Source organism: Lissotriton vulgaris, unplaced genomic scaffold (genome assembly GCF_964263255.1).
Source record: "Lissotriton vulgaris unplaced genomic scaffold, aLisVul1.2 SCAFFOLD_1516, whole genome shotgun sequence".
NCBI classification, from domain to species: Eukaryota; Metazoa; Chordata; class Amphibia; order Caudata; family Salamandridae; genus Lissotriton; species Lissotriton vulgaris.
This window is the reverse complement of record NW_028245251.1, coordinates 403,455-430,471: the sequence shown is the minus strand read 5'-3', so window position 1 is coordinate 430,471 and position 27,017 is coordinate 403,455. Positions and strand designations below refer to the sequence as shown.

Below are 27,017 nucleotides of genomic sequence, written 5' to 3'. Positions count from 1 at the left end.
GCACCGCCCAGCCGAGAGCCTAGCCGAGAGAGGCGAGGAAAATGGCCCTGTGGGCCTGCCGCAGTGAGTGGAGGCAGGAGAGCGTGGTTGGCAGGGGGTGAGGTGGACCGCTCCGGAGATCGGGGGGCTGGTGCTCCAGCCTCCGACCCCCAGCCCCCGGAGTATTGCCTGCACTATTGACCACTACACCTTCACGCCCTCCCACCCAGAACCCTCGTATCCCTACTCACCATGACTGCAGCACGTCCCTCTCGGCCCGACTGGAGCTTCACGGAGGACTATCGAACAGAAGCGCGCTGAACAGTAGGGGAAGTGACGTCACGCCCACGCGACTCCTGACGAGTCCTCTGTTAAACGTGCGAAGCCGGAAGCGCTGTAAAATAAAGACAAGAATGTGACTCTTTTTTGTTATTTACTCGTTTTTGGGGAGCGGACTTCGGCGCGAGCCTGTAGGTGCTCGGAGAGACAGCTGCAAGCTTCCGATTTTTTCGGAATTGGGGGCGTGGTTTTGTGGTTCTGAGTGACAGACTACATCACTGTCTAAAGAACAGAAAAACTGACGCCCCCAAATCCGAAAAAGACGGAGCTTCTTTGGAGGGACGGCTCTCTCCTCCAATGGCTGGCCTCCGTTTAGGAAGCCAGCCAATGGAGGAGAGACGAGGAGGGAGGCGGGTTTAAGCTGCCACACTAAGTAACATAAAATCTCGGACTTCCGGTCTGCCTTCGGCAGACCGGATAATACCTTGACCTAAAAATGACCCCCCCCCCCCCCCTCCCTCAGGGCCTAAAACCAGCCCCCACCCTGGCGGCCTACCGGGGAAACCCCCCGGTGCCCGTTACGGCCAGTCTGGCCCTGGTCACTAGGTAGACCAAACTCACTTCTCACTTGGAGGAGCCATGTTTTCAGGACCACATTATTCATGATGTGGTGATTTGCCTTGCTACATCAAGTCAATTCAGTCTCAACAAGGCTTCAGAACAAACAGAAGCATTTCCTTACTCAGGAAATTGTCTGTCTTTTTGGTAAATAAGTATAAACATAGGGATTTCTAACCACGTCACGTTGGGTGTGTGTGTCAGACGGCCGGGGCTGTCCGATCTGCGCATGCGTGAAATTTGCCTGCACCGCTGCGATATGTGCTGCGACGCAGTAGTTAAGTAAATGGATATTATTCATTTTATTACTGTCCAGTTACATTTTGGACACAAGGGAATCTTTAAGCAATAAGTGTAAAGGAAAATGCATATTTTACATTGAAATGGCCACTGAATTTCCAGACTTTCAGTTTACTAATACAACTATATTGCACACAAATAATAACAATGTGTACAAATCGGTTTTCAGGGAATATTTATCTATTTTGCATCATCAAGTAGTGTCTTGATTTGTTTTGATGCTATTAAAGTCTTTGTTTACATCCGAATTCAAAATAAAATGTGCTTCATTTTGGTTTTCCCATCTGCTCAATGTGTACAGTTCATTTGCAGGTATTTATATTTGTTGTGTGTTACACAAATTGACATCCTACAGCCTTTCCTTTCACACTCCGTGTACCCCAGCAAGACTGTCACACAACTCACTTTACTTTTCTTTTTCTGACTAAAAAGTGAAGGAGTTTGTAAACACCAACCCCCATGCTACAAAATAAGCAGCAATTTATCCGAAGACAAAGCCTGACATTTAGCTTCTGTCTTCGAAGTGCAGCAAATATGACAAGATTAATATAGAATTTAAAGGCATATTTGTTTATTGCTTGGACTGTCATGACCCAACAAACATCGGCTTACGACCCAACAGTAAGTCGCGACCCACAGTTTGAGAAACACTGATTTAGATTGTAACTGAGCGCCGCACCAGGACACGCTCAGTGGAGACCAGCATTCTAGTATGGAAATTACATTCCTTATCAGTCTCTGTCAATGTATGAAAATGGTCTCTTACATTGATCTATCAATATAAAAATCTAAGTGTTTGATTTGAATATATTTGATTGTAAAACCCAGAGCATGGTAAGTACGTCTCTAGACCAAAACATGATTTCAATTTTATCATGGTGTCGTTTATCCCTCAACCATTTTGAATAATATTCAATAATGTTTAACATAGTTTTGAAAGATGCCACTTGTACCTGCAAATGCACCGGCTGCAAAGAAGTTAGTTACTGATTTTCTTGTATAAATTCATGACTTTACCTAAGAATGTCGCCCTTTTCTAGAAGGGGTTCAAAGGTGAGGATAAATAACATGAGAGAAAGAGGGCAACCATGATGAGTGCCAGTATATAACAAAAGGCTCATAGAATCTGGTTATTTACAAAACAGCTAACCTCTTTGCAGCCATCTAAAAGAGATGCTGTCTCAGCATCAATAGATATCATCAGGCATTCTTTCTGAGGCAGTTAATTGTTTGGGCTACGAGAATTATTAGAAAATATTCTATCTGGTGTTTGTAATAATACTGTGAAGCCCTCAGCTGACCTCTGCAAACCCATCTTGTTTTTGGAGAACATTAAGGACACCCTCTTATTCTTTTCTAGGGCGTATTAGTCCTTTCTATATGCTCCCTGATCGGTTTCCATTAATAACAGGCGAATGGAGTTGGTGCTCTTTACAAATGTATCTATTTTAAATAAAACGATGAAGATGGGCTCCCCGCTAGATCCCTGTGCTGTTCATGCTCTCTCTAATGTATTTGCCTGGTCATTACTGACCTACATAACTCATTTGATCTTAGCCTTCTATCCTCTGGACTCCAAGACATCCCTGATGCTTCCTCTCCTAAAACATGCTGACCCATTGTTTCTTAGCAATGTCTGATGGATTTCTCTGTTGCCCTTTTTGCCCAGAATCTGGGAACAGGAACCAGTGAGTCTCTTGCGTTGGAGGTAAATGAATGGCCTACTTGTCCCTGCCCAGTCTGGTCTTTACCTTTATACGTGGGATAGAATCCAGAGCTCTTGCTTTCACAGCTGATCCTCGCCTCTTATAACATTGAGGAAGTCTGAACTGATTCATTGGATATAGTGCAGCGACAGTTTCTCATGGCACTTTATGCCACCGCTTATTTCAGTTTAATGTCCAGGGACAAGCCCTAGCTGTCTTATAATGCCTTATGATAGACAGATGTTGAGAAATCAATTTATCTCCTAATGATTCCTCTTTTTATCCATTGCCTTGTGACAACCGTCAGCAATATTCCCTCACTCAAATGTTGTAATCTTTTTTGTGATTCCTCTAGTTCCTTAATCCTATGCTTTGGATTCTCATTAAGGTCTTCATCTGCCAACCCTCAAATCCTTATGTCTTTCAGTGAAAATATCAATGGGTCCCGATCGAACTTCCACACTGTGGTAGTGGTGGCCACCGGATGGGTACTGGTTTGTTGAAGCTCTGCAGTGATCAGACTTGTCTTTTGACTTTTGGAGTTGCCCATCTGTATGGACCTTGGTGTGGTGGTCCTCAGAGTTAGGTTCTTCACCATCACCATCCTCCTCTGTCTGTAATCTGGGAGTCATTGTTTACTTTCATTTAAGGAGCAAGTCAATAAGGTCACTCTACGTATATTCACATTCTTTTTATTTGCAAAACTGTGCCCTTCTTAAGTAGTAATTGAAGACCATGTACAGTATGAGTGCTTACAGCGCTTGAATGCCGAGGCATCTTGGTGCTAGAGTGAGAGAAGAGATATACGTTTATTAAAACTGAACAGTTAAGACGCCAGAAATAACCATGTTTTTATCTGCTTCCTAAAAACTGTCATGCTTGGTTTAAGTCCGAGTATCATGGGCAGTTGGCTCCACAGCCTAGCTGCATACAGTGACAAGCTTCCCCAACCCCCCCCCTCCCTAGCTCCGCGAACTTTAGTAGTACTAATGAGGCCGTAATTTGCCGACCTAAGACTTCTAGTGGGAATGTACCACTGAAAGATTCTTCGCAGATTGGTCTCCCCGTCACCATATAAAGTCCTATGCACAAGGCATAGGACCTTAGATTCCATGCTTTTCTGTATGGGAAGCCAATGTAATGACTTAATAGCCCCAGAAATGGGGTGACATTTTGCAATATTTAGGAGTATTTGTGCGGCCGCATTTTGTATGGACTGCAGTTTGGTCTTCTGTGCCTTATCACTGCCCACGAAAAGAGCATTGCAATAATCTAATCGGGATAGGACTTAGGCCTTCAATAAAGTTTTTCGTAGCTCCTGCGAAATAAAAGGTAACACCTTCCGCAGTAGCTTCAAGATGTAGAAGCAAGTGGAGGTAACATGGTTAATCTGCGCAGAAAAACCCAGATTATCATCGAAGATGATCCCCAGGTTTTTTACTTTTATGGATGGTGTTGGGCAGATACCCGCTTCTACTGGCCACCATGTGTGATCCCACAGGAACGGACCGCCACCAAACTCCATGACCTCTGTCTTATCCGTATTGATCTTGAGGTAATTATTACTCGCCCAGCTCATGATGTGACTCAGACACGCATGGAATCTAGCGGCTACCTGCTCCGACTGTTTTGATACCGAGATGTTTATTTTGGTATCATCGGCATACGGCACGAACGAGAACCCATGCTGTCTAATGAGACTGGCGAGAGAACGGTCACATAGATATTAAAGAGCGTCAGTGACCACGCCGAACACTGTGGGACTCCACACAGCAGATGGAAGATTTCGAACTGTAGACTTTTCCTGTGTAGAGTTTGCTCCCTATCTTCTAGGAAAGAGGAGAGGAGGGGCAGAGCCGCCTCCCCAATCCCCACCGCCTTCAGCCTTTGCACCAACACCGTGTGATTCACGGTGTCTAATGCAGCTGATAGGTCAAGGAGGATGAGGATCGCTCTCCCACACCCCCAATCCACCTGTCTCCGAATCTCCTCTGTTGCCATAACTAGCACCGTCTCCGTCAAATGCCCTGATCGGAATCCATGCTGACTGCAATCGAGCAGGTTGTTGCTGACTAGGGAAGATGTTAACTCATGGTTAATTGCCCTCTCAAGGATTTTGGCTGCAATCGGTAGGCATGAGATAGGGCAATAATTCTTAACCTCTAATGGGTCAAGTGCTGGCTTTTTCAAGATGGGTCTGATACAGGCCTTCTTCCCGACCATCGGATATCTCCCTGACTTGATCACCTGATTTAGAATGGGCGTTAGATATTTACTAATGGTTTGGAACACCCGATGTATCACAGTCGAAGGACAGGGAACCCACGGTGACCCCGACTTGGTGGAACATATAGATTCATTTACTTCAACAGGAGTAAGTGAGCGAAATATGTTCAGCTGACATTGCAGCGGCATGTCATCTGTGGTGACATATTGACAATCAACGCCTCCCTGCCTGTTATTTTGTATTTCATCCTTAATCATATTGATCTTATTTTGAAAGAAATTGGCCATTTTATTGCAAAATGCGGAATCCGGATTTAAACGTGAATTCTGACGCGATTTAGATAGTTTTTACTTTTTTTTAAAGTTGCTTGGTAGAGTGACTAGCCTCTGCTACATTTGTTGAATAGTAGGTGGTTTTTGCTAGAATAATGGCTTCTTTATATTGTTGTAGCGTTCTCCAGGTACAGTCGGCTTTCCTGCATACAACTTTCAGCTTTTTCAGTTTCGGACCGTAACATGGAGATGTTGCCAGCGCTCTTCTAGGTTTAATTTCTTTCAATGAGGCCACTTTATTTACAGCCTTAGCTATCCAGCTGTGAAATTGGCTGGCAGCCTCGCTGTTATCTGAAACCTGAGCAGGGGGACAACTATTAAGTACCTGCTCCAATTCAGTGCCTTGGATTTTGTTTCACTGCCTGATTTTTAAGCCTGCTGATTTCTTCCTGTCCAGCTGTGCGGGAAGTGAATACTGAAGGTTAAATATCTTTGCAAAATGGTCAGACTAGGGAAGAGGGACAGGATTAAGAAGTGTGACATCCGAGTTAGTGGAAAGAATCCCATCAAGCGTATGACCCGCCAAGTGTGTGGGGCCCACCACCTTTTGATGGAAACCATAGCCTGCTACGTTGTCAAGAATCCAGCTGGTATCGGGGTTGTTGTTAAGTTCAAGATGGAAGTTAAAATCACCCAGAATAATAGGTGAGTTGAAAACTATATAAGATTCAAGCAGGGTCTGTAAAGCCAGAGAAAAAGGGTCTCTGGGCCCGGAGGTCTGTAGAGAAGTATCCCATGTACTGTGGAAGTGTTCTTAATTTTCACCACAAAACGTGAGGCCTTCGCGGGCAGTTGTGTTATAGGCTCACTGTACACCTTCAAGTTGTCACGGTGAATTATTGCTATCCCGCCACATGTACTCCCTATCCTGACTAACTACTGAATATCCAGCCGGGAGGGTGCTATTCCAGTCCGGGGCAGAGGCCTGACTAGTCCAAGTCTCAGTGAGGAAAACTACGTAAGGTGCAGAGACCTGGAGCAGACCTTCTAAAACATGCTTATGCTTGCCCAGCGATCTCATATTAAGCAGTATGCATTTTAACTGTGGTGTCTGCCCACCCCGTGGTGTCTGCCCATCGTGTACTGTAACTCTTTAAATCTAGGTCACGCAGAGTATCCTATGCAGCATCTGTAAATGGTCCCAAATACATCACCCCATTTCCTTCTTTGCTGGTTCTTCTATTTCCCACCATCTGAACACTTTTAATTGGCTCCCTGATTTAAAGTCCTTTGTATTAAGACCTTTTCGTTTACAAATAATTACCTTAAGCATAGCAAAAGCTTATAGACAGGTTAGGTCACTTTGTTCCATGATTAAGATGGAACCTGCTTCAATTAAATCCTTGCCTGTCAAACTTTAGTCTGTGTCTGACTATCTGGTTTTCCAACCATAATCTTTATTTTGCTCACCTCAGATATCCTTTCAGCATCAGGACACCCTTTTTTCCTGTTATACTGAGAAGATTGCATATCAACCTAGAATTTGTTACTACACATCTGTCTTTGATAAATCTGCTGTGGTGACATTTGATAAAGTTGGCGATTAATTTTACTAAGTGCAGAGATAGAATCTTTGCAAATAGACAGGATCCTCACTTTATTTACTCTTTCTAATGAAGAGTTGCATACTGTAGGCTATATCTAAAATTGTGACTAAGATAATTAATGTAACAGGAATACAAGTTGCATCAGTGTGACACCTCGGTGTAGTGGCTTTCAAAGTTAGGTTCTTTGCCATCACCTTAAGCGTCTGTCTGCTATCTGATAAAAGTCTGTTTATATGTTAGCATTGGTCTCAGAGTGACGTTTGAGGTGGCAAATACTCCCTACAAGCAACAAGGACTCCTGTTACCAGGTGTGAGACACCCAGGTTTTCTTGGGCTGATAGGGGAGCCCAGGGCAAGATGGAGCTCCAGTATGGTTCTGGGATAGTGCTTTTGAACTGGGGCCCATCAATTGACTCAAAGTGCCCGTCCGTTCCTAGGGCAGAGTTCCACAAACTCATAGGAAGCACCTATTTTCCTCCTGTGTTAGAGCTAAAGTAGACACTGTGCATGTCTGTGCGCGTACCTCGTACCTGGGCTCCTTCCAGTAAGACAAGGTTCCAGCTTCTCTGGAGAAAAATGGTATAATTAAGGCTAACTTAGAACATCTAGAGGGCCCCATACAGGTCTGTGGTATAGCCACTTGTGTGCCCACCTGTATGCCATATGTCCTAAGAGGTCCCCAGTCATATCTCACTTGACAAGTCCTATTATCACCCCAGTTAGAAATCCAGAAAGCATAACCAATGCAAGGTCCTGGACCTAGACTCCAGCCACTGATGCAAGGACTCTCTCAGCATCCAAGATAGAGTTTCAAATGCACACTGGGTAATCCCAGGGTTACTCAGAAGCTCTATTGATAGAGGTTCCCTTGTCTAGGGTGCAGTCCATAGACTTGAGCTCCAGTCAGTGACCCAACGCTAGACAGAAGGGGTGAGTGTGTGGCTCAGTGGTTCAGAGGAAAGGGGACTGAAGATAGTGGTGCAAGAGATGGAGGGTAAGAGCAGGAGAAGTGCTGGTGGAGAGAAGTAGAGTGAGGGGTGGAGGAGAGAATGGGACATGGTGTGGAGGAGAGAGTCCCATATGGAGAGGAGATTGAGGAGTACGGTGTGAAGGCCAGTTGGTTCAGGTATGTATAGGCTTGAGGTAACGTTGAAGAAGAATGACATGAAGAACAGTGGGCAAAGTTTGGTAAGGTATGGAGGAGACTGCCGGTAAGAGTTGGAGAGGAGATTAAAGTATGATGTAGAGCAGGAGTGAGGGTGAGGTGTTGAAAAGACAACTTGGGATCCTTTTCTATAGCTCATATCCTTTTTTTATAGCTCATACTAGTTATTACTGTTCTTTATTTCTTCTCTCATTATTTTTCTTTATTTCTTATTTCATAGACTTTATGAAGAGTAGTTGTTAATATACAGCTTGTGGTATCAGCCAGCAATATTTTATTTACATTATCTTATAGTATTGAGGTTAAGGTTCTCTCAATGTCATTACAATTGGAACTGGTATGTTTTTTCTCCAATTTATGTATCAAAATAATTTAATTTGGCTGTACATCGTTTATTGCTTGTAGTCTTTTTGGTCCTTTTTGAAAACAACTGATAAACATTATTTGAAATCGAAAAGAAAACTTGGTGACATGGAGTAGAGAGAGTAAGGATTGATACAGGTATGATAGGGCTACAGGTGTGGAGTGAAATGTGGGGAAGGTGAGAGTCAAAACAACATATGAATCCTTTTCAACTCGCTCTATCAGGAATACAAGTAAGAATTGGCTAAAATTGTTTGGGGTCTAATTCTAAATTTCTGTTTTATTTCAGCAACAATTCCTGTAGAAATAGGTAAGGTCATTAATAATATGTTTTTATTTAACTCTTTCCATTGTATTTGATTTTATAAACTATGTTTTCTCTTTTTACTTTCAGAGTGGAGATACATAAAAAGCTATGCAAGTGAGTAAACCTAATTCAGATTAATAATACCAATAAATGTGGTCATACTGAGACGCTTGTGGGATTATGATCACCGGGATCATGCTGACTCACAGAACTGGCTGTGATACCCTGCGGTCAAACTGAAACACAGGCAGAAGCTCGGATACCCTGGGGAGACTAAGACTTTAATAATATAGGCATTACAAAATACTGGAGTAACCCACAAAAATCAGAAGGACCTGGGTACAGTGCGATAGAGACAATAATGGTCCAAACGGACAGAAGTGATAGAACAAATCAGTTCAACTATCCTGAATCCAATTCCAATTCCAATTCCAAAAATTCTTTATTTCGGCCGCATGGGCCATAAAAGATGCAATAAAATACAATACATATATTAAAAAAACAGTATTTACATATAAAAAATTTCTGCTGAACCCACATGGAATAAAGACTGCAAGGTAGTACCAGTTCAGGGGGACATTTTCTTCCTTATTATCCATGCTGCCATTAAGAATTTTGAAACAGCAAAGACTATGTGGCCCAGAGTGTTAGTTTTCATGACCCTGTAGGCCTGCAGGTATTTCCTGAAGCCCAGGTTCCGACACAACGGTGCTATCCAACGCTTCCTGGGACTCTGATAAGCGTGGCAAACAAACATTATGTGTAGGTCGTCTTCGTCCAGGGCTTTACAACATGGGCAAAGTTTGTCACCCCCTGAGGACCATTTGCTGGTAAATACTTTGGTGGGGAGTGTACCAAACCTCCATTGGAGGAACAATTTCCTTGCCAGAAGAGGGAAAATAAAATCCATGAAGGGTTCAAAAGCATAAGAATTTTTGGATTCCATAAAACATCCCGTCAGGGTGCCGCTGTTATGAGCATTGTCCATATCAACAAGGTTTTTATTTTTATACAGCTGTGCAAGAGATTTACGCGTGATCCTTTGACAGCCCTGGGCTGGGTCATCCCATAAGTCTGGCAAGTTCAAGCTAAACAGTTCCGCCTTGATAAAAGCCAACCAGGGAATTTTGCTGTTGGCATTCAGCCTCATTACATGCATAAGGTCTTGTCTGTAGTGATACAGTTCCTCGGTGGTCCATATCCGATGCCAAAACTTCACAGGTTTCGACAGGAGGTCTTCAGCAATAGAGGGAAGGCCCAAGTCGAGTCTTAAGGGGAGAAGTGGCGTACCTTGCGGGAGAGCAAGTAAGCGTCTCAGAAAACTGTTTTCCACACCTGCCAGGGCCTTCCCTGCTTTGTGTCCCCACAGCTCACTACCATACATGGCTGCTGCCTTCGCTTGGGACCTGTATGTTTCCAAGGCCGGGCTTACAGGCTTAAAGGTGGACTTATTAGCCACCTTCAGGAGTGCGCCCGATAGCTGGGAAAGTTTCAGCCTGGATCTCGCTATCTGGCAGTCCCAAGATAAGTTTTCTTGGAGTGTTACCCCATAATATATAAAGGTTGAGACCCTCTCAAGACTAACATCCCCCAGTTTAGGATTTGGTCTGGCCTTGGCGGGGGGGTTGAAGATCATAAACTTAGTTTTCTCCGTGTTCACCTCCAGCCCATGTTGGTGACAGAAAAGGCCAAAACCATCCACAATCCTCTGGATCCCCATGGGGGATTTGGAAAGCAGGAGGGTATCATCAGCAAACATTATTGCCGGAACCCTCCTGCCTGCCAAAAGCGGGGCATCATTGTCCTTAGCAGTGTCAAGATGTTGGATGACACTGTTAATGAAAAGACAGAACAGGGTCGGCGCCAAGACACAGCCCTGTCTGACTCCTCGGCGGACCGGGAATTTGCCCGAGAGCTTGCCATCCCTCCCACACCTCACCTGTGCATAGTTGTTCTCATGCAACCTGATGATAATACTAAGGAGGTGGGGGGGGTACTCCTAGCTTCTGCAAAACCTCCCATAGTTTTCCTCTAGGGACTAGGTCAAAGGCTGACCTCAGATCCACGAAGACCATGTACAGCCTTCCTCCCTCTAACGTAACCGTCTTCCAATATAGGAGAAGGAGGCGGAAGATCTGGTCCATGGTCGACGTGTTCTTTCTGAAGCCAGCCTGGAGGGGGCTCATGATGTCATTGTCCTCCACCCAGTCCAGGAGATGGTTAAGGATGAGGCGCGCAAAAAGCTTTTGGGGTACGTCTATTAGGCTAATAGGTCTGTAGTTGGCGGGGAGCAGAGTGGAACCTTTCTTGTGGATCGGAACAATCTCTGCCCCCAGCCAAGACCCGGGGATTGCCATGCCTCCTAGAATGGCATTAAAAAGGATAAGGAGGTATGGGCCCCAGATGTCCGGGTGGTGCCTAAAAAGATCCCTGGGTAGCCTGTCCAGACCTGGCGCCTTCCCCACGATAAGTGCTCTAGGGCCACCTCCACTTCCCCCAGGGATAGTTCCATGCGAGAATCATGGGAGCCTACAGGCGCCAAGAGGGATGTATCAGGGCAGGAATTAGTGTCTTGGTAAAGTACCCCAAAGTGGGCCTCCCACACCACGGGGGCGATGTTGGGTTCAATTGCTTTATTAAGTTCCCCTATCCCATTGTTAACAAGGGCCCAGAATTTCCGGGAGTCCCTGACTTTTAGGGCATCATGAAGGTCCTGCCGATGGTTCCAGTCCCACACGGTCCTAGCAGTCGCCATCACTGCTTTGTAATGCTTCCTAAGGTCACGTACCTTGGCCTTATTTGACCCTTCTTTTATTGCAGCAATAAGCTCAGATTTTGCTGCCCTACAGGAAGAGGTATACCAGGTGGGAACATGGGACCTTTTCTTTCTGGTTGGCACCTCCGGGTGAAATAACTCGGCCAAGTCCCTCACTAAGTCCTGATGTATGTTGCCCAGTTTCTCATTATATTCTGGGGTACATGGTTCATTTAGAAGTGCGTCCACCTCCATGAACCTGGGGAGTGCCAGCTCATAAAGCTTGCTGATGGCCTCTTCTGAGCTCGCAAGCTTCCCCCACTTAACCCGGCGCCTGTTTGTTGTAAGGAGCAATTCCCCCGTGTCTTCTCCTCCACTTTCTACGGATATGCCCACTGGGGGCAGGGGCCACTGGATGTTTAAACAAAGGGCATTGTGGTCACTATCAGACCTCTCTATTACCCTAAAGTCGAGGACTTTTGGCCAGAGCGTAATATCTAGCATGATATAGTCTAGCCTCGACTCATGGCCCCTTCTGTTAAAAGTACACACTGAGGGGGTATCGGAAGGGGTGCGACCATTACAAGCCCTCAGTGCGTAGTTCAGGGTGAGGGACATGAGTTGTATTGCTAGGGGTGACCAGGCTTTGGGGTGGGGGGAAGACGGGGGGGGGACCCCCCAGTAGTCATCCTCGGCCGTGAGGGCACCCTCCAGTAGGCCTTCCAGGGGTTCAAAGTGGCAGTTGAAGTCTCCTCCAAGCACCACCTTGAAGTCTCCCGGAAGTTGACCCAAAAAGGAGGATAGCTCGTTTAGTGTCGGTGATTCATTTGGGGCGGCAACTGGTCGCGAGTAGACATTCACAATAGCCCACGGTGGTTTTCCAGGCCATGTGAGCCGAACACACTGAATGTCCTGCGAGAACGTAAGCACCTGTTCTGCCTGGCACCCAGTGTGACTCGCAATCCAGATTGCCAGGCCACCTGACGGCCTCCCCTTCCCACTCCATTTGGCAGGGATTTCAAATGTTTCAAACCCTCTCCTGGATTGCGTGCCCCTCGCCCATGATTCCTGCAAAAGGAGGATGTCACTACTACCCACTAGCTGATCCCACTCCGGTGAGCCTTCCTTATTTGCAATTCCTGCCACATTCCAGGAAAGAATTCTCAGCCCCGGATCTGATGGTAGGGTACCCTGACCTACAGTAGGATGTTGCACAACGGCTATGGGTGGGTAAGTGTCTGGGGAAGCAATACTGCCATCCGCGGTGGCGGATGGCCCAACCAATTCCGCCACCCCAGGTTGCAAAATATGGTCAGACCCGGTGTTTGGTGGGGGCCCCATTTGACCCAGACTATCATCCATGTTAACCGTTCGATTTTTAGCGGTATCCTGCGGGCCATGTTCAGTTATAGGGGCTGTACTCAATCCCCCCCAACTTTGCACCTCAACCAGCATCTTCCCAGGGCTGAAAGAAGTCTCCCCGGTTTGTGGTCAGTCGACCTGATCTAAGCAGGAGAATCTGTTGTGATGAGTAAAATTGGCCTGGCCAGGTGGTAAGTAATGCCTTGGTCTATAACGTGAGCCATCTACAGCAAAGCCTACTCTAGTCCACTCCTTCTCCCTCCCTCCCTCCGTGCTACTAGCATTAGGGTAGAAGTGTGATAGGGGTACTAATTCAATATTGGACTTGTCGGGCCTTACGAGCCAGTTACAAATGTAGTTGGCGACATGTGGGCTTTTAAAACTTACGATAATACAATCCCCTGCCCTATTCTTTGGGGTAAGGCCAATCCAGGGGATCCTCCTAACCATCAAAACCTCACCTTTCAGGTTTGGTGGCAGCGGCCTATTAATACTAAGCCAACTTATAACCTTATTTCGTAAGGAGTCTTGAGGCTCCCTTGTATCGCCAGTTAACTCAGGTACTCCCACCATAATTGCCGTGTATGGGACTGCTTCTGGGGGCAGATTAACCACCCTGCGCATATCAAGGGGGGGAGTGGTACCACCAGTGATGCCATTGGTAGGGATCACTGCCACCCCTGGTTGTGGCGCAGGAGGTTGCTTCGATCTCCTAGGGGCCGGGACAGGAGGCCTAGGCGCTGCAGGTGGCACAGGGTGCGTCTGAGAAGCAGACGCAACAATTGTGCTCTGCAGAGCCGTATGAGGGACCTGAGACGGTGCAGAGGGCAACGGTCTATTCCCAGGACAGAGCTGGGCAGCCACAGAGGCATCTGTAGCTGACCCAGGGCTCTTCCTTGTATGTAGATTTTCCAAGGCCTTGAGTCTGCTCTCTATGGCGTCCAATTTGGCTGAGATGGGAGTTAACAATTCCTTGATGGTTACTGTGAGTGAATTGATTATTGTATCAGTACTGTTAGAAGTTGCCTCACCAAAGATAAATGGGCCCGAGGTCAGTGAGGGGGCCGCAGCTGCTGGAGAGCCCGAGTGATCTGACCTAGACCCTGACAGGATAAGCTCAGGGGAGGCCGAAATGTCTGTACTGACATCCTGGTTTGGCTCAATTATATCAACTTTGGCCCTTTTTGCCTTCTTTAGTTTCCTGGATCTTTTCCTTTTTGGGGGTTGTACCATTCCACTGCCTGCAGGCTCTGTGAGCAGGGCGGCCTGCCCCGCTTCCTGCAGGTCTGTGCCCATATTATCCGGAGTGGCAGAATGATCAGAAATCCCAGATGGGCGGGAGGAGTTCCTATCCCTCTGCGTTAAGGGAGTTCTCAACTGCTGAAGGACTGACTCTATGGTCTGATCAATACTGTCCATTAGAGACATATGAGTGGCCTCCAGTGGAATGAGTGTGCTAACATCTGTAGAGGAGGTATCCCCTTGCTCCAGAAACACGCTTTCGGGACCCATCTCAAGGTGCGTTTCTGTGACTGATTGGGATTTACTAGCTTGGATACTCGCCTTTGGGAAGAATTTTTCCAAAGTACTTAGACCTTGTTGGGCAGACTTACTCCGTGAGGTTCTGGTCGCCATTATGGAGAAGTGTAGAGAGGCTGAGGGGCAGGGGGCGTCAGAGGGGTGGCCCGGTCCGGTCTCTGCCGGCCTCTAACGGCCTAAAACGGCCCGGTCTTCGCCCCGGAGATCGCCCCGCGCGCGTCCCGCGATGCGCGTACCTAGGAGCGCCTAAGTACGTCAAGGGGGTGTGGCACTGGGAGGGGGCGCGGCGCGGCGGGAAGAGGAACCAGCTGGCGATGTTGCTAGGAATGCTGGACCTCGCAGTCCCGCTCGCCGCGCCTCTCACCTCCTCTGCGGCCGGTTCCACCAGGGAAAAGAAGTTGAAGAATGCCCCAAGCAGCGCGTTGGCTCCCAGCTACTCCAGTAGCGAGCGTGAGTCCCAGGTAACAGGCAGTCTCGAGCGGCTCCCGCGAAGCGGGGGCCGCGAGAGGTGAAAAGCTTTCCGGGCGGAGGGGCGTGGCACTGGGAGGGGGCGCGGCGCGGCGGGAAGAGGAACCAGCTGGCGATGTTGCTAGGAATGCTGGACCTCGCAGTCCCGCTCGCTGCGCCTCTCACCTCCTCTGCGGCCGGTTCCACCAGGGAAAAGAAGTTGAAGAATGCCCCAAGCAGCGCGTTGGCTCCCAGCTACTCCAGTAGCGAGCGTGAGTCCCAGGTAACACAGGCAGTCTCGAGCGGCATCCTGAATCCCAAATTACAGGCCAATCAGCCTGATTGACATCTCCCCAAAAAATGTTGCGCATATCCAGCTACTCAGGCTTTAGCTTCAGCTCGCTGTTTAGAGGGATCAAATCTAATTTCTGGACCGTACCGACATTTTTAATATAGGATTGTGGTCATCTTTTTATGTATTTTTTAGCCTAAATCGATTTATTTATGTATTGCTTGCACTATGCATTTTCTATAGATGAACTTGTGTCACCAGTTTAACACAACACCCCCAGATATGATTAGTTCTTCTTTATTTCTCGACACAGAACACTGAAACATTTGGGAATCTCTGTATTTTTATTGTACGATATCAATGTATATAGTGACATTTTTTAACTCTTTTTTTTTTTTTTCTTTTAATAATATGTAAATTTATTATGAGGATATTTTTTTTTCTCTTTTTTTATTCTATTGTATGAATTCTTATTGTACTTTTGAGGTCATATTGACTGAAATAAAGTTTATTGAAATGAAATGAATCCAAATTCAATGAAAACAAAATCACAGGGAGAGAACATACGAGTATAAAAACATCATCACACAAGACGCAGTATTATTCAAAAACACGAAGTTCAATTAATGTTGATGCAAAGCATCCCCTACTTGCATACAATGGTAACTCCAGGAAACATAGCGATGTGCTCAAGAGAAAGTGCTCATGCATACAAAGTAGAAAAGGAAGGGAAAGACCCATAACATTTACAAACTTCTTTCAACAGCAAATTTTCACTTTTGGGGTTTCTAGTTCTTACTGTTAGCCAAGCTAATGATCTTATCTGAAATTCTTGATTATTGCCCTCCACCATTTCCCCATGTGACACCTCAGGGATGTGACAAACTGTCCAGTGTTCCTTCTATTGCCTGCATGGCCACACTCTGTTCTAGTACATTACTTTTACTTAATTCATCTGCATATAATTTCTGATCTTGAACTTTATCGGCAGTCTTGCTCCTAAGTCCAAAATGTTGTATTGACAAGTATATCTTCATATTTCCCATTTGGATCTCTCGGCTGGCTTTGTACGGCATATTTAATCTCCACCCCTGTTAGTTTTCATATTGTATGAGGGATTTCATGCACCACGGACTGAATCTTGATGTTCATATATTTTGTGGTGTGACCACTTCTAAGTGTCCCGAAGGCTTCCCAAACTGCAGTGAGTGATGCAGGGTCTCTGTCGTAGATTTAATTCCAACACAGAGTAATTATCAAAGTATAGATTGCTATTTAGGGCATAAATAAACATCTGCTTTATTGCACAGATGGTTAGGCCATTTTTCCCACAGACCATAGAAATCAGTTGATGATCGTGGCATACTACTGTGTGAGAGTTCTACATGGAAGGTGTGGTGGTGTTCTCTATTGTGTATGGGTGGTTTGAACAGTTAATATATATGTACAGTTCAGTGTTCAAAACACCACATACTCTTCACACTTAGGTACCCCAAAATGTGGGTGACTGTGTGTCTGCTTTTATAATTTACTCTATGTGTTATTAGTGTCAACCAGTGTAAGGTTCATTATGTGGTTAAAATCACTGCAGAACAAGAGCAGAGTTTAAAGACAAAGAAGTTTTGGCATCAGGTCTTTACATGTTGCTGATATTAAAAAACACCAAGTCAAGACGAAAGAAACTTTAGTGGTTCCTCTTTCTGCTTAACTTTAAAATACCATCAGGTTTGAGACTATATGGAAGGACGCTTTAGGAAAAGGGCCTCACCGTAATAACTATTTCACTGCTTCTTCATGAATTAAGGTGGCGGATTGCCTTCCTCCCTAGCTTAATACACATTTTAGAGAAGTGTCGGTGGTAAAGTACACCACTTAGAGTATATTGATACAGCTCCCTATAGTAAAACGCATTATCAATAATCACAACGTGAAAGGCTTTTTTTTTTAATTGTAGCATGATTTTTAATTCGCGAGCCAACATTAATTTCATGTCTGAGCAGTTTTTAGAAGTTGAAGAAAATAGCTGACATTGGTTAGACCCAGCAATCAATATAGCCAGAATTCTTTCAAGGTTACAAGCAAAAAAGATACGTTTATGTATGATATAATGCAAAACATACATTATGGCCCCACTGTAAAAAAAAATACCTCCAAAACAGAACACTATCTATTAAAAAGCTATGCAAATCTCAAACCTATGAACAAGCGAAAGATGTACCTTCAAATTCTTATTCAATACTGCACGTTGAGGCATGACAGCGACACGAAATGTCAGAATACACAAATTAGCACTAACGACAGGTTTAGGATTCAAATAAATATAGAGTCCGTCTTGCACGAAGTGGAGATCGGGATCTGTTGTAATAGTTGAACTAACAATCAAGGTAGCAGGTTGGGAGTGGGAGGTGAAAAGCCTGTGGCAGTCCGCTGTGAGATAGATGTATTGTCCTGAGTTATCAGTTTGCTTATCAGTTTCCTGTCGTCTGGAAGAAACCTGATGCAGTCTGCTCAACATCCTGTTGGTGTCTAGGATGTTTCCATGTGTCACTGATAGTAGTACTCTGTAAACAATAAAAGGTGACTAAGGTTAAACAACACCAGGCACAAACAAATGTACATCAATATATCCATTGACCACCAATCAGTACAATAGCTACAGTCAAAATGGTCCGTCTATACATCTATCAGAAACCATGATGGATTATCTGCCATACAATGCAAGGCACTGTGATGAGGGCCACAAATGCACCCACAAACGCTAATCTTTTCATGGGCAAAGTGGAAAGGAGCTGGCACTGGGAAGAAGAATATGCCACCTGTACCCCTAATGTCATATACTAGGATTGCTGAGGTCGATATATCAAAGATATTCTTCTAATCTGGCAGCAGCCTGCAGATGGTAGAGAACCTTTGTGGCACTGGGACATACGTCTGGCTGTACATTGTTCTCTGAGGCAGGACCTTTAAAGTATGTGATCCCACTCAAGTGTGGTGCTGACACTAGGTTTCCTTTCCAGGCAGCTGCTGCAGTGATGGATTTCCTTATCTTTTGGGGCTGCCTCCACAGTAGGTGGACTGATGTCAGTATTCCTCCTAGAAGGCAGGAAACAGCATGATACCTGTTGACTTACATGGTGGTGGGGCAGAAGTATGGTCGTCATTGGTGGTTTATTTTGCCAACACATGACTCCATTGCAGTTTAGACCAACACAACAGAGACCACTCCATACATCCTTCTCATGACCCCAGGAAGTACAGGAAAGGTACCAAAAAATTCCCTTTCCAACACAGACATGAATATAGACACTACACAGACCAGAGGGCAGGCTCTTAATGAAAGATTGTGAGTCCTTCGCGGGACCATACCATAAACCTTTCACACAAACAAGACCTAGGGCCAATCCGAGGGCAGAGTATGCCCACAATTTCATCCCAATATCCGGGCAGAGAAAGGCACAGCTTTTACTACGTAAAGTAGACCATAGAAGAAAGCCTGGGGAAGTTCTTGTGGTTCAAGGAAGATCCTAACATCTGCATTCTGTTTTCACTAGAGAAGGGGCTGAAGCATTGGTAGGAAAGGGAATCTATGTGGTAGGAAGCAATGGTGGGACACATTTCCTGCAGCCCCATCAAGATTCTGACATCTTGCTTCTCTTTGGACTTTTGTATGTGGGGATATGAAGAACTCCAGGGATTGTGAGCAATAGCATTGGACATGTAGATGTGAATATAACATATGAATATAACATAGCTATTGCATTACACCCATGTAAGTACCCTGAGAAGAGAATCATTGAAAACCCTTGACAAGGACAAAGCACACTGTATGTTTTGTCACAAACTCTCATGTGTAAATAAATGTTTTTGGCGTTACAGGTAGAGAACAACAGAGCACTTCAGATAGTGATCAAGACAACAGGAATTATTGGAGTAATTTCAAGTTTCTTAGCCATCCGAATGTCTTGAAAGTGATAGGGAAGGAAAATAAAAATTCCCCTGACCAAAGTATCAGTTAGAGAATTTTCATGCACTCTCAGTCTGGAGACAAACTCAGATGAGGAGTTGCTCTGCGTGACAACTGAGTCTTTAGTAGGGAAGCCTGGATTCTATTTCCATGACCTTGAGGTTGAAATCCCATTCACGTAGTGCATTATGATGCCTTCTTAGAGTACCTTCTTCCACATGCCGTATCTGCTCTAAGTCCAAAGCAACTGGAATAATGTCGGAATGAAGGGTCCGTCCAAAAGATGGGTTAATAACTTACACAAATTATAAAGATGAACACAACATTTTGTAATCTCCCCACGTTGCATTGTCTTTACACCTCGTAGAAGCTTCTGTTTGACCGGTCAGCTTTAGGGTGTTCTTCCCCAAAACATTTGCCTACTTACCTCCATTTCATGCTGGAATTTGTATTTGTTGGCCTTAGGACTCTGTGTCCTTCACCACTGTTAGCTAGTGCTAAAGTCATTGTGTTCACTCCCTTAAACTTGGCTTAATTGGCTTACACCTGATTGGCATATTTAATTTACTTATAGGTCCCTTGTAGAGTGTTATACTATATACCCATGGCTGTCAATGTAATGCTACTTGTGGGCTTGAAACAAAAAAACAAATGATGTACTGAAGTCTTGACCCTGTTCTACATGGGAACAGTCCAGCCTGAACTGGCAAGCCAGGTCCTCCCTGGATCAGAAACAAGCATCTTGAGACCGGTTTCAGGGTATCACCCCATATCAGTCAGCCTAGCTTGAATCCAGTGGTACAGTTGGCACAGAACCCACGTCTGAGCATACCCTTTCCTCTTACAGTGACAAAAGCAAAAAGAACAAATGATGGACTGAATGCTGAACAATGAAAACATTCACCCCCTGGCACAAATATCTGGGTTTAATCCATTGTTTTTTTGCTCACAATGTCACCCAAGTTTGGGCCCAGCCATACGCAAATCAGTCTTGACCCTGCTCCTCATGGGAATGGTCCAACTTGAACAGACAAGCCAGGTCCTCCATGGACTGGAAACAAGAATCCTGGGACAGCTTTCGGGGTATCATCAGTCATCAGCCAGGCTAGCTTAAATTCAGTGGCACAGTGAGCCCGGAACACACGTTTGGTCATACCCTTCCCATTTAGGGTGACAAAACCGAAACGAACCAATGATGGCCGGAATGCTGGGGGATGTGGTTGTTGTTGCCATAGTTATGTTTTGCGTCACAGACGTCAGTTGTGGGTTTTTTGGCTGACATTTTTTCATGGAATTTGTGTTTTCCAGTTAATTTCCAGTGAGATTCATTCAAAGTACACCTGTATAAAAGTCAGTGGGGAGGTGGAACTTTCTTGAGAAAAATAAAAAAACAAAAAAATAAAATTGTTATAAAACGCTCAGTGGGGAGAGGAGGTGGTCTGCACAGCCACCAGTGGACACATTTCTTGTACGGTCTCACTGGGGAGTAGGGACTGTGTACAACTACTATAGGAAACATTGCATGAACCCTTTCACTGGAGGAGAGGAGAGGGAGTGCACAGCCACTATCAGACACATTACTTGTCCGATGTCATTGCTCACCCACGGGATAGTTGGATCCCATTCGCATCCTACCTTCTGAACACTGCATAGACCCCCTCACCCTTTCTCTACCTAGATTCAACTGTACCAACCCCCTGAGGTGTTCCGCTCTCATGGTTAATAGGTGTCTTGAAGCATTGTAGGTGCCTGTTGTATCCCTTTACGTCCCCAGTGTTCTGTATCCCAAATGCACTGTTCCTGATGTAATGCAATGCTGTGGCATCTGCTGTTTTTTTTTTTTTGATTTGTTGTTTGTGGTACAGCTAGTCAAGGGATGTGGGCTGTGGCAATCAATTATCAAAGATCATGGTGCTGCTGTGGTCTTTCCAGTACGTGACCGCTGTAGTGCTTCTCCGGGTATCCAGTTTCCATGATCAAAGTGGTTTGAAACGCCACATAGGCAAAATCATACAGGAACAGCATGTAGAAGCTATTACAAGGTATAGAAATCATATGCAAAATCTGCTACTTTTATGCCGGTCAGTTGTACCTCTAACTGTGAATTACTTTCTTTAAAATTTGTTCTCACCAGAAACTCCTCATTCAATGGAACCCTGATCCATTCTCCGCAAGGCCCGAGGGCTCCTTTTATAGGCTCAGTCAGTAATTGGATGGATACTACAGTCAAGTTTGCCAACTATACTATTCTAGGTGACTTTAATTTTCACTTAGAAAATAAGCTTGCTAAAGACTCTGAAACCCTTAAAGACCTGATTAACAGTGTCTGGCTAAATGACCTGGTTAGCACTCTCACTCACTCAGCTGCACATGGACTAGATTCGATTTTTTTCTGAAGACACCTCGCTGTTGTTCAGACTCCATGACACTTAAGTGGTCGGACCATCATGCGGTGCTGTTTGAAATTGCGACCTGCCTCCCTTTCTATTTCCACAGCCTAGCCATCATTTAGAAGATCTTGTCCCCAGCATAAATTAGATCCACTTAAATTAGCAGAATATTTGAAGGTCTCCATCCCTACCTCCACCTCAAGTCTTGATCATGCAAACCTCTAATTATCACCAATAGCTAGACTCTACACTAAAACAGGAAGCTCCAGAAAAATCATCACTAACAAAGGCGCCTCGCCGTCGGAGCACTTGTTCTCAAACAAATTGCGAGAGTGCAAGTAAGCTTGTAGGCAACAGGAGTGTAGATGAAGGCTTAAGTATGACAGCACGGAAAAAGACCTTTATAAATTAAAAATCAATTAAGACAAACCACTGATAATGGTAGAAAAATTGTCATATTATACAAATCAGATCAAACCAGAACAAAACTCTACAAAGGAACTTTTTAGTACTGTGAGTAAATTATCGAATTTGAAGGAGACAAAAATCATGAGCAGCCAAGCATTGTACGATTCAATTGCATCATTCTTTGTATCTAAGGTCGAAGACCTCTATGATGGCCTCACAGTAACAAGTACTTTGACCTCCTCTATCCCTGACCACACAAAAATGGAGGAAGACTTAGCAGGCTCATCTGGCTCTCTCAATAGGAACAATGAGACTGGCTTTGCTCCTACCCTTCTATCATGGTGCTCATCCTTATAGCCAAATCAAGTCTGGGACCTCCTCCTGTCAATAAATAAGGTTCTCCACTGAACTCCTGCCCCCTAGGATTGTGCATTTGATGCTAAGATACTTGTGAATCGACTTTCAATCATATTTCATTAAATGATCCACCAAAGATAGTTCTGTAAAGCCTGGAAAATAGTGTCCATTTTTCCTTTATTGAAGAAACCAAATCTGTCCCCTTCAGGCCCTTGCAACTTTCGGCCAATCTCTCACCTTCCTTTTTCTTCTAAGATCATTGAATAGGCTCTTAAGAAGGAATTGGTCAAAATTCTTGAGACCAACGGCCTGCTGGACCGTGCTCAGTTCGGCTTCAGGTCTGAACACAGCACTAAGTCCGCTTTATCAGTGGCTTCAGAAGAACTGAGAACCATCCTAAATGCGAAATCGAATACAGCCTTGATTGTTTCGGATCTCTCGGCTGCATTCGATATGGTCAACCATACGGTTCTGGTAGACAGACTTCACTAATTGGGCATCAGGGATTCCCAATTAGTGCCCAATAATTAAATCCTTTTATGTCAGATGAAGTGCAATTTTTGATACGGGCCACTATTCTTCTAACTCCTATACACTACCATGTGGAGTCCCACAGGGCTCTTCTTTGATCCCTATGCTGTTAAATCTTTATATTACTCCTCTGATTACATCTATAAACAGCTAAGTTTCCCTGTCAACAAATATGCAGATGACTCCCAGACAATTGTCTCAGTGTCCAGTATCACAGAAGTTTCAGCCCACAGATTCTTTAGATGCATGCGGGTTAACAACAATAGGATTTCCAATAATCGACTATAGCTCAATTCAGGGAAAACAGAAGTGCTACTACTGGGAACAATACTTCCTTCTGGCCCTCCGCTTGGTGACCACAAGAATTGGGCACTTTACCCACCCAGTGTCCAAACAAACAATCTTGGTGTTATCTTTGATGATAAACTGATCTTTGAGAAAACATCGATGCGTGGACCTCCTCTTCCTTTTCCATCCTACAGAGGCCGAGGAAGATTTTTCCTTCATTCCTCAGGATCTACAAAAACAGGTGGTTACCGCCCTTGTGCTCTCGAAGTTAGATTATTGCAATGAACTTTATAATTTGCAGCAGAAATTGTTAAATAGGATGCAAGTTTTGGAAAATGCTGTTGCTCGCTTGGTTCTCACAATTCCCAAATATAATTCAGGCTTGAGTGCCCTAGCCCAGCTTCACTGGTTGCCGATATACAAGTGGATTATTTTTAAATCCCTTTGTGTCCCTTTCACGCTCTGAATGGTATTGGCCCTGAATACCTGAAACAACATTTACTATGTACCATCCATCCAGATCCGCTATTCAGCAGCAAGCAATGTCTTTGTTCCCAAAATCAAAAAAGTTAAGTCGGGTGGCAGACGTTTTGTCTACTGTACAGCAAAAAGATGGAACTCCATGCCTCTTTTCCTTAAGGCCACTTCAAACCTTTATGCTTTCAGAAAGGGCCTGAAAACATGGCTGTTTAATCAATGACCTCTTCATGACCGGACCCCTGCTTGGCACTGTTGCTCTTTACTTTTCCTCTACAGCAAGCAGTGCCTAGACTCCCTCGGGCAGTAGTTGCGCTATATAAATAATAAATTTCATTCAAAACCTAAAGCAAAATCTAGGGGACATCCCCAAGAAAACTGATCAATGTAATGAAGGTTTAATTGGGGAACAAGATTTATGTTGTGGGCATGGGGGGGGGAGGGTCCTTCACACCATGTCGCTCTCGTACAGGGTGCCTGAAAAATGGAGATAGGTTAGTGCAAGAATCCAAAGAACGAAGATGGGTGCTGGCAGGGTCCCCACATGTCATTGAGGACCCCAGTTGTTGCAGGTTCATGTCCATCTGTTTATCACCCATATCCCAAAAAAGTTGATCAAGTTCTCCAGGCTCAGTGAATGCACGGGTGACCACATCCATCGTGATGATCATAACAGCGAGTTCTAGGAGGCTGTATCAAATATTCAGCTTTCATAGTTGAGTTCGAATAGGCCTAGACTTTTTTCCTGAGAATATTAGTGTCATATGAGTAATCCGCAGCCAAGGAGATAATGCTACCCTTATACTCAAACAAGCCAGAGTGCTTATAGGCTACAATAACACCCTTATGCATTGGTAGCGTAACAGACAGGCTATGTCCGGCACTGTGTGAGCCTGTGGGCTGGGATTTAGAACATAGTCCAACCAATTGAAATTCGAGTGATTGATACAATTTCAGGCCCATTAATGAGGCAGGAGCTCCAAAAGAAAGGTGATTGAATTCACTCCTCCATCTAATCCTAGCCCAAGGATCTAGATGTTATTCCCTCTGTTCCTATCTTCCAAGACAGGGACCTCTCTTCTTAGGTTCCAAAGTTAATTGCTCCTATCTGGTGTATTAGCATACCTGGCCTCCAAGGCCATAAGGCGTTGGTCTGCACTATATGTTTATGGTTTGAAATGGGCAGTTCCGCATGTAAACTTTTAATTGCCTGATTCTTGGAGGAGGGTGGTGGCTTCCACCGGGCCTACACTAATTTTTAAGCCTTTGAGTTCTGCCAACAAAGGGTCCAATAAAACCTATTGACATAGTTTGTGTGACAGGTGTAGGCAAGACCAAGGACCAAGATCTCACTGATGTAATACCGTAATGGGACCGTCTGCCACCAGCAGTTGTATCAATGGGCCAAGAGGGTTTTGACAACCAAACTGCTCCACTATCATTAGGAATAGGAATCCCACAGGGCTCTCAGAGGGGCATAAAGAACGGCCAGTGGCAGTAGGTAAAGATAGAGATCACAGGGTAAGATGGCCTGGCACAATCCAAGATGGCGCTCATTAGGGCTAAGCAGCTGCTCCCATTAGATGGGTGGGAAGGATCCCGAGCCCAGTGTCCGCCAACATGCAAGGTGACGGCTCACCCACTCTTGCCTTACTTCTGGCTACAGGCTCAATGCCATTCGTGGCAATCGATGAGTGTGGGTTACGGGTACCGGAGGTGGCTTACTGTGTCGGAGGAGAAGCAGGACACAGCAGTACCAGCACCTCAGGGCAAGTCAGCTTCTTGATCTTTCCAGGGACCATACAGCAGGGAACTTAAGTTAGGAGACAAGTCCATCCCTTAATTTCTCTGTCCAGGTACTAAGCCACACTTTGTGCAGGAGAGACAGGGGTCAAAACTGTGGGAAGATGAGTAAGCCCTCTCCAACTCTGGAAGTCTGGGATGTCCCCTGGATGGCAATATTCACTTGATACCCTGGACATTATGGCAAAATAGGCAGCAAAACATAGGAGCAATTTATAAGTCAGCCAACTCACTTTTGGCCAAGCTAGGCGTTCTGTTATTCTTTAGTAAATCAATATTGGGAATAGGTAGTTTGAAGAAGGGACTAGTTTTTATAGGGGACAGATCCTGAAGCTTTCTGCAATGGAATTTTTGACTTCTGATAGTAGTTTAGTTGCCCAATATCCTTGACTGAGGGAGGTACCAGCCAATCCCCAATCGCCTGAACTTTGTTATTACATGCTCTAAATACTTGACTGATGACTGATGACTGATGAAAAAGACACTTTTCAGGTTTATCTAGAAGTTTTTGTTGACAAAGTCCAGATAGAACCTTCTTTGCATCTCTCTCATGTTGGTGATGGTCGTTTGAGAAAATAAAGACAATTATTCAGATAGAAGATCATTGAGTGTAAGTGAAGGTCAGAAAATATAGCATTCATGAATCTTTGAAAAATAGATGGAGCATTGAACAGGCCAAAAGGCATAACTGTATTCAAAGAGACCAAGGGAACTTTGGAACTCTGTGTTCCACTTGATTTGCATTAAGAGATAAGCTTCCCTTATATCCAGCTTGGAAAAGACTTTTGCAAGGATATCGGTGGTCAAGGGCACTGGTTACTGATCTTTAATTGTTATTTTATTTAGCCTCCTGCAACATATGCTTGGGCATAGTTGAGTTGAAGTTCTCTTTGGAACCAACAAATTGTGATGCTCCAACAGGACTGTCAATTCATTCTTTGTGTTTGTGTCAAGATACTTATTTTGTATTTTTTTCTTTTGTTTTTTAAACCCATTTTATTGCAATTTTCACGCTATATACATAAATTCTGCAAAATAATCACAGTAGGTTACATAGAAGAGATAATTAATAACACCACGGTGGTGTCACAATTAAAGTAACAAACCCCTATGAGAATTACCCTCTACCTCCCACCTTGCAAAAAAGAAATTCTACATTAGCTTAAGATCAAACCGTGCAAAGTGCAATTTTGACACGTATCGTAAATCAAAATTGTCCTCCCCCCACCCCCGCCAACGACCCCGCTCCCATCCCTCCCACCAGGCATGTCACAAATCAATCGACGTTTTGGGTGCAGGTTGAGTCTATTAGCAGTTTAGACGTGCAAATGTATCTAAGATCATGTTGTATGAGCTAAGCTGCGGTGACGAAGGGGCACACTAAGCATAGTATCTTGGGTCTCCACAGCATACTTAGCAGGGTGTTAAACTGACTAAGCTACTGCCTCAGGTGTTGCAGCCAGGGTAGTGTCGTCACCGACGTCTACTGGGGCATTGAAGAGCGCTACCTGTGCCTCACATGTCCTTGCTATCTCCAGCGCCCTCTCACTGCCCGCTCTTCTTCCTAACTGCAGCCTAACT

At 44.8% G+C, this 27,017-nt stretch overlaps 1 protein-coding gene across 2 annotated transcripts in view; it reads left to right on the top strand.

Annotated features, from left to right (window-relative positions):
• The window catches only part of LOC147666495 (E3 ubiquitin-protein ligase TRIM39-like), a 174,903-nt gene that overhangs the window by 110,912 nt on the left and 36,974 nt on the right, over window positions 1-27,017 (top strand). For both annotated transcript variants that reach the window (XM_086949039.1, XM_086949040.1), the window contains 2 exons: window positions 8,806-8,826; window positions 8,911-8,937. In XM_086949039.1, the coding sequence (XP_086805165.1) occupies window positions 8,806-8,826; window positions 8,911-8,937 (48 nt within the window). The remainder of the gene's footprint in view (window positions 1-8,805; window positions 8,827-8,910; window positions 8,938-27,017) is intronic.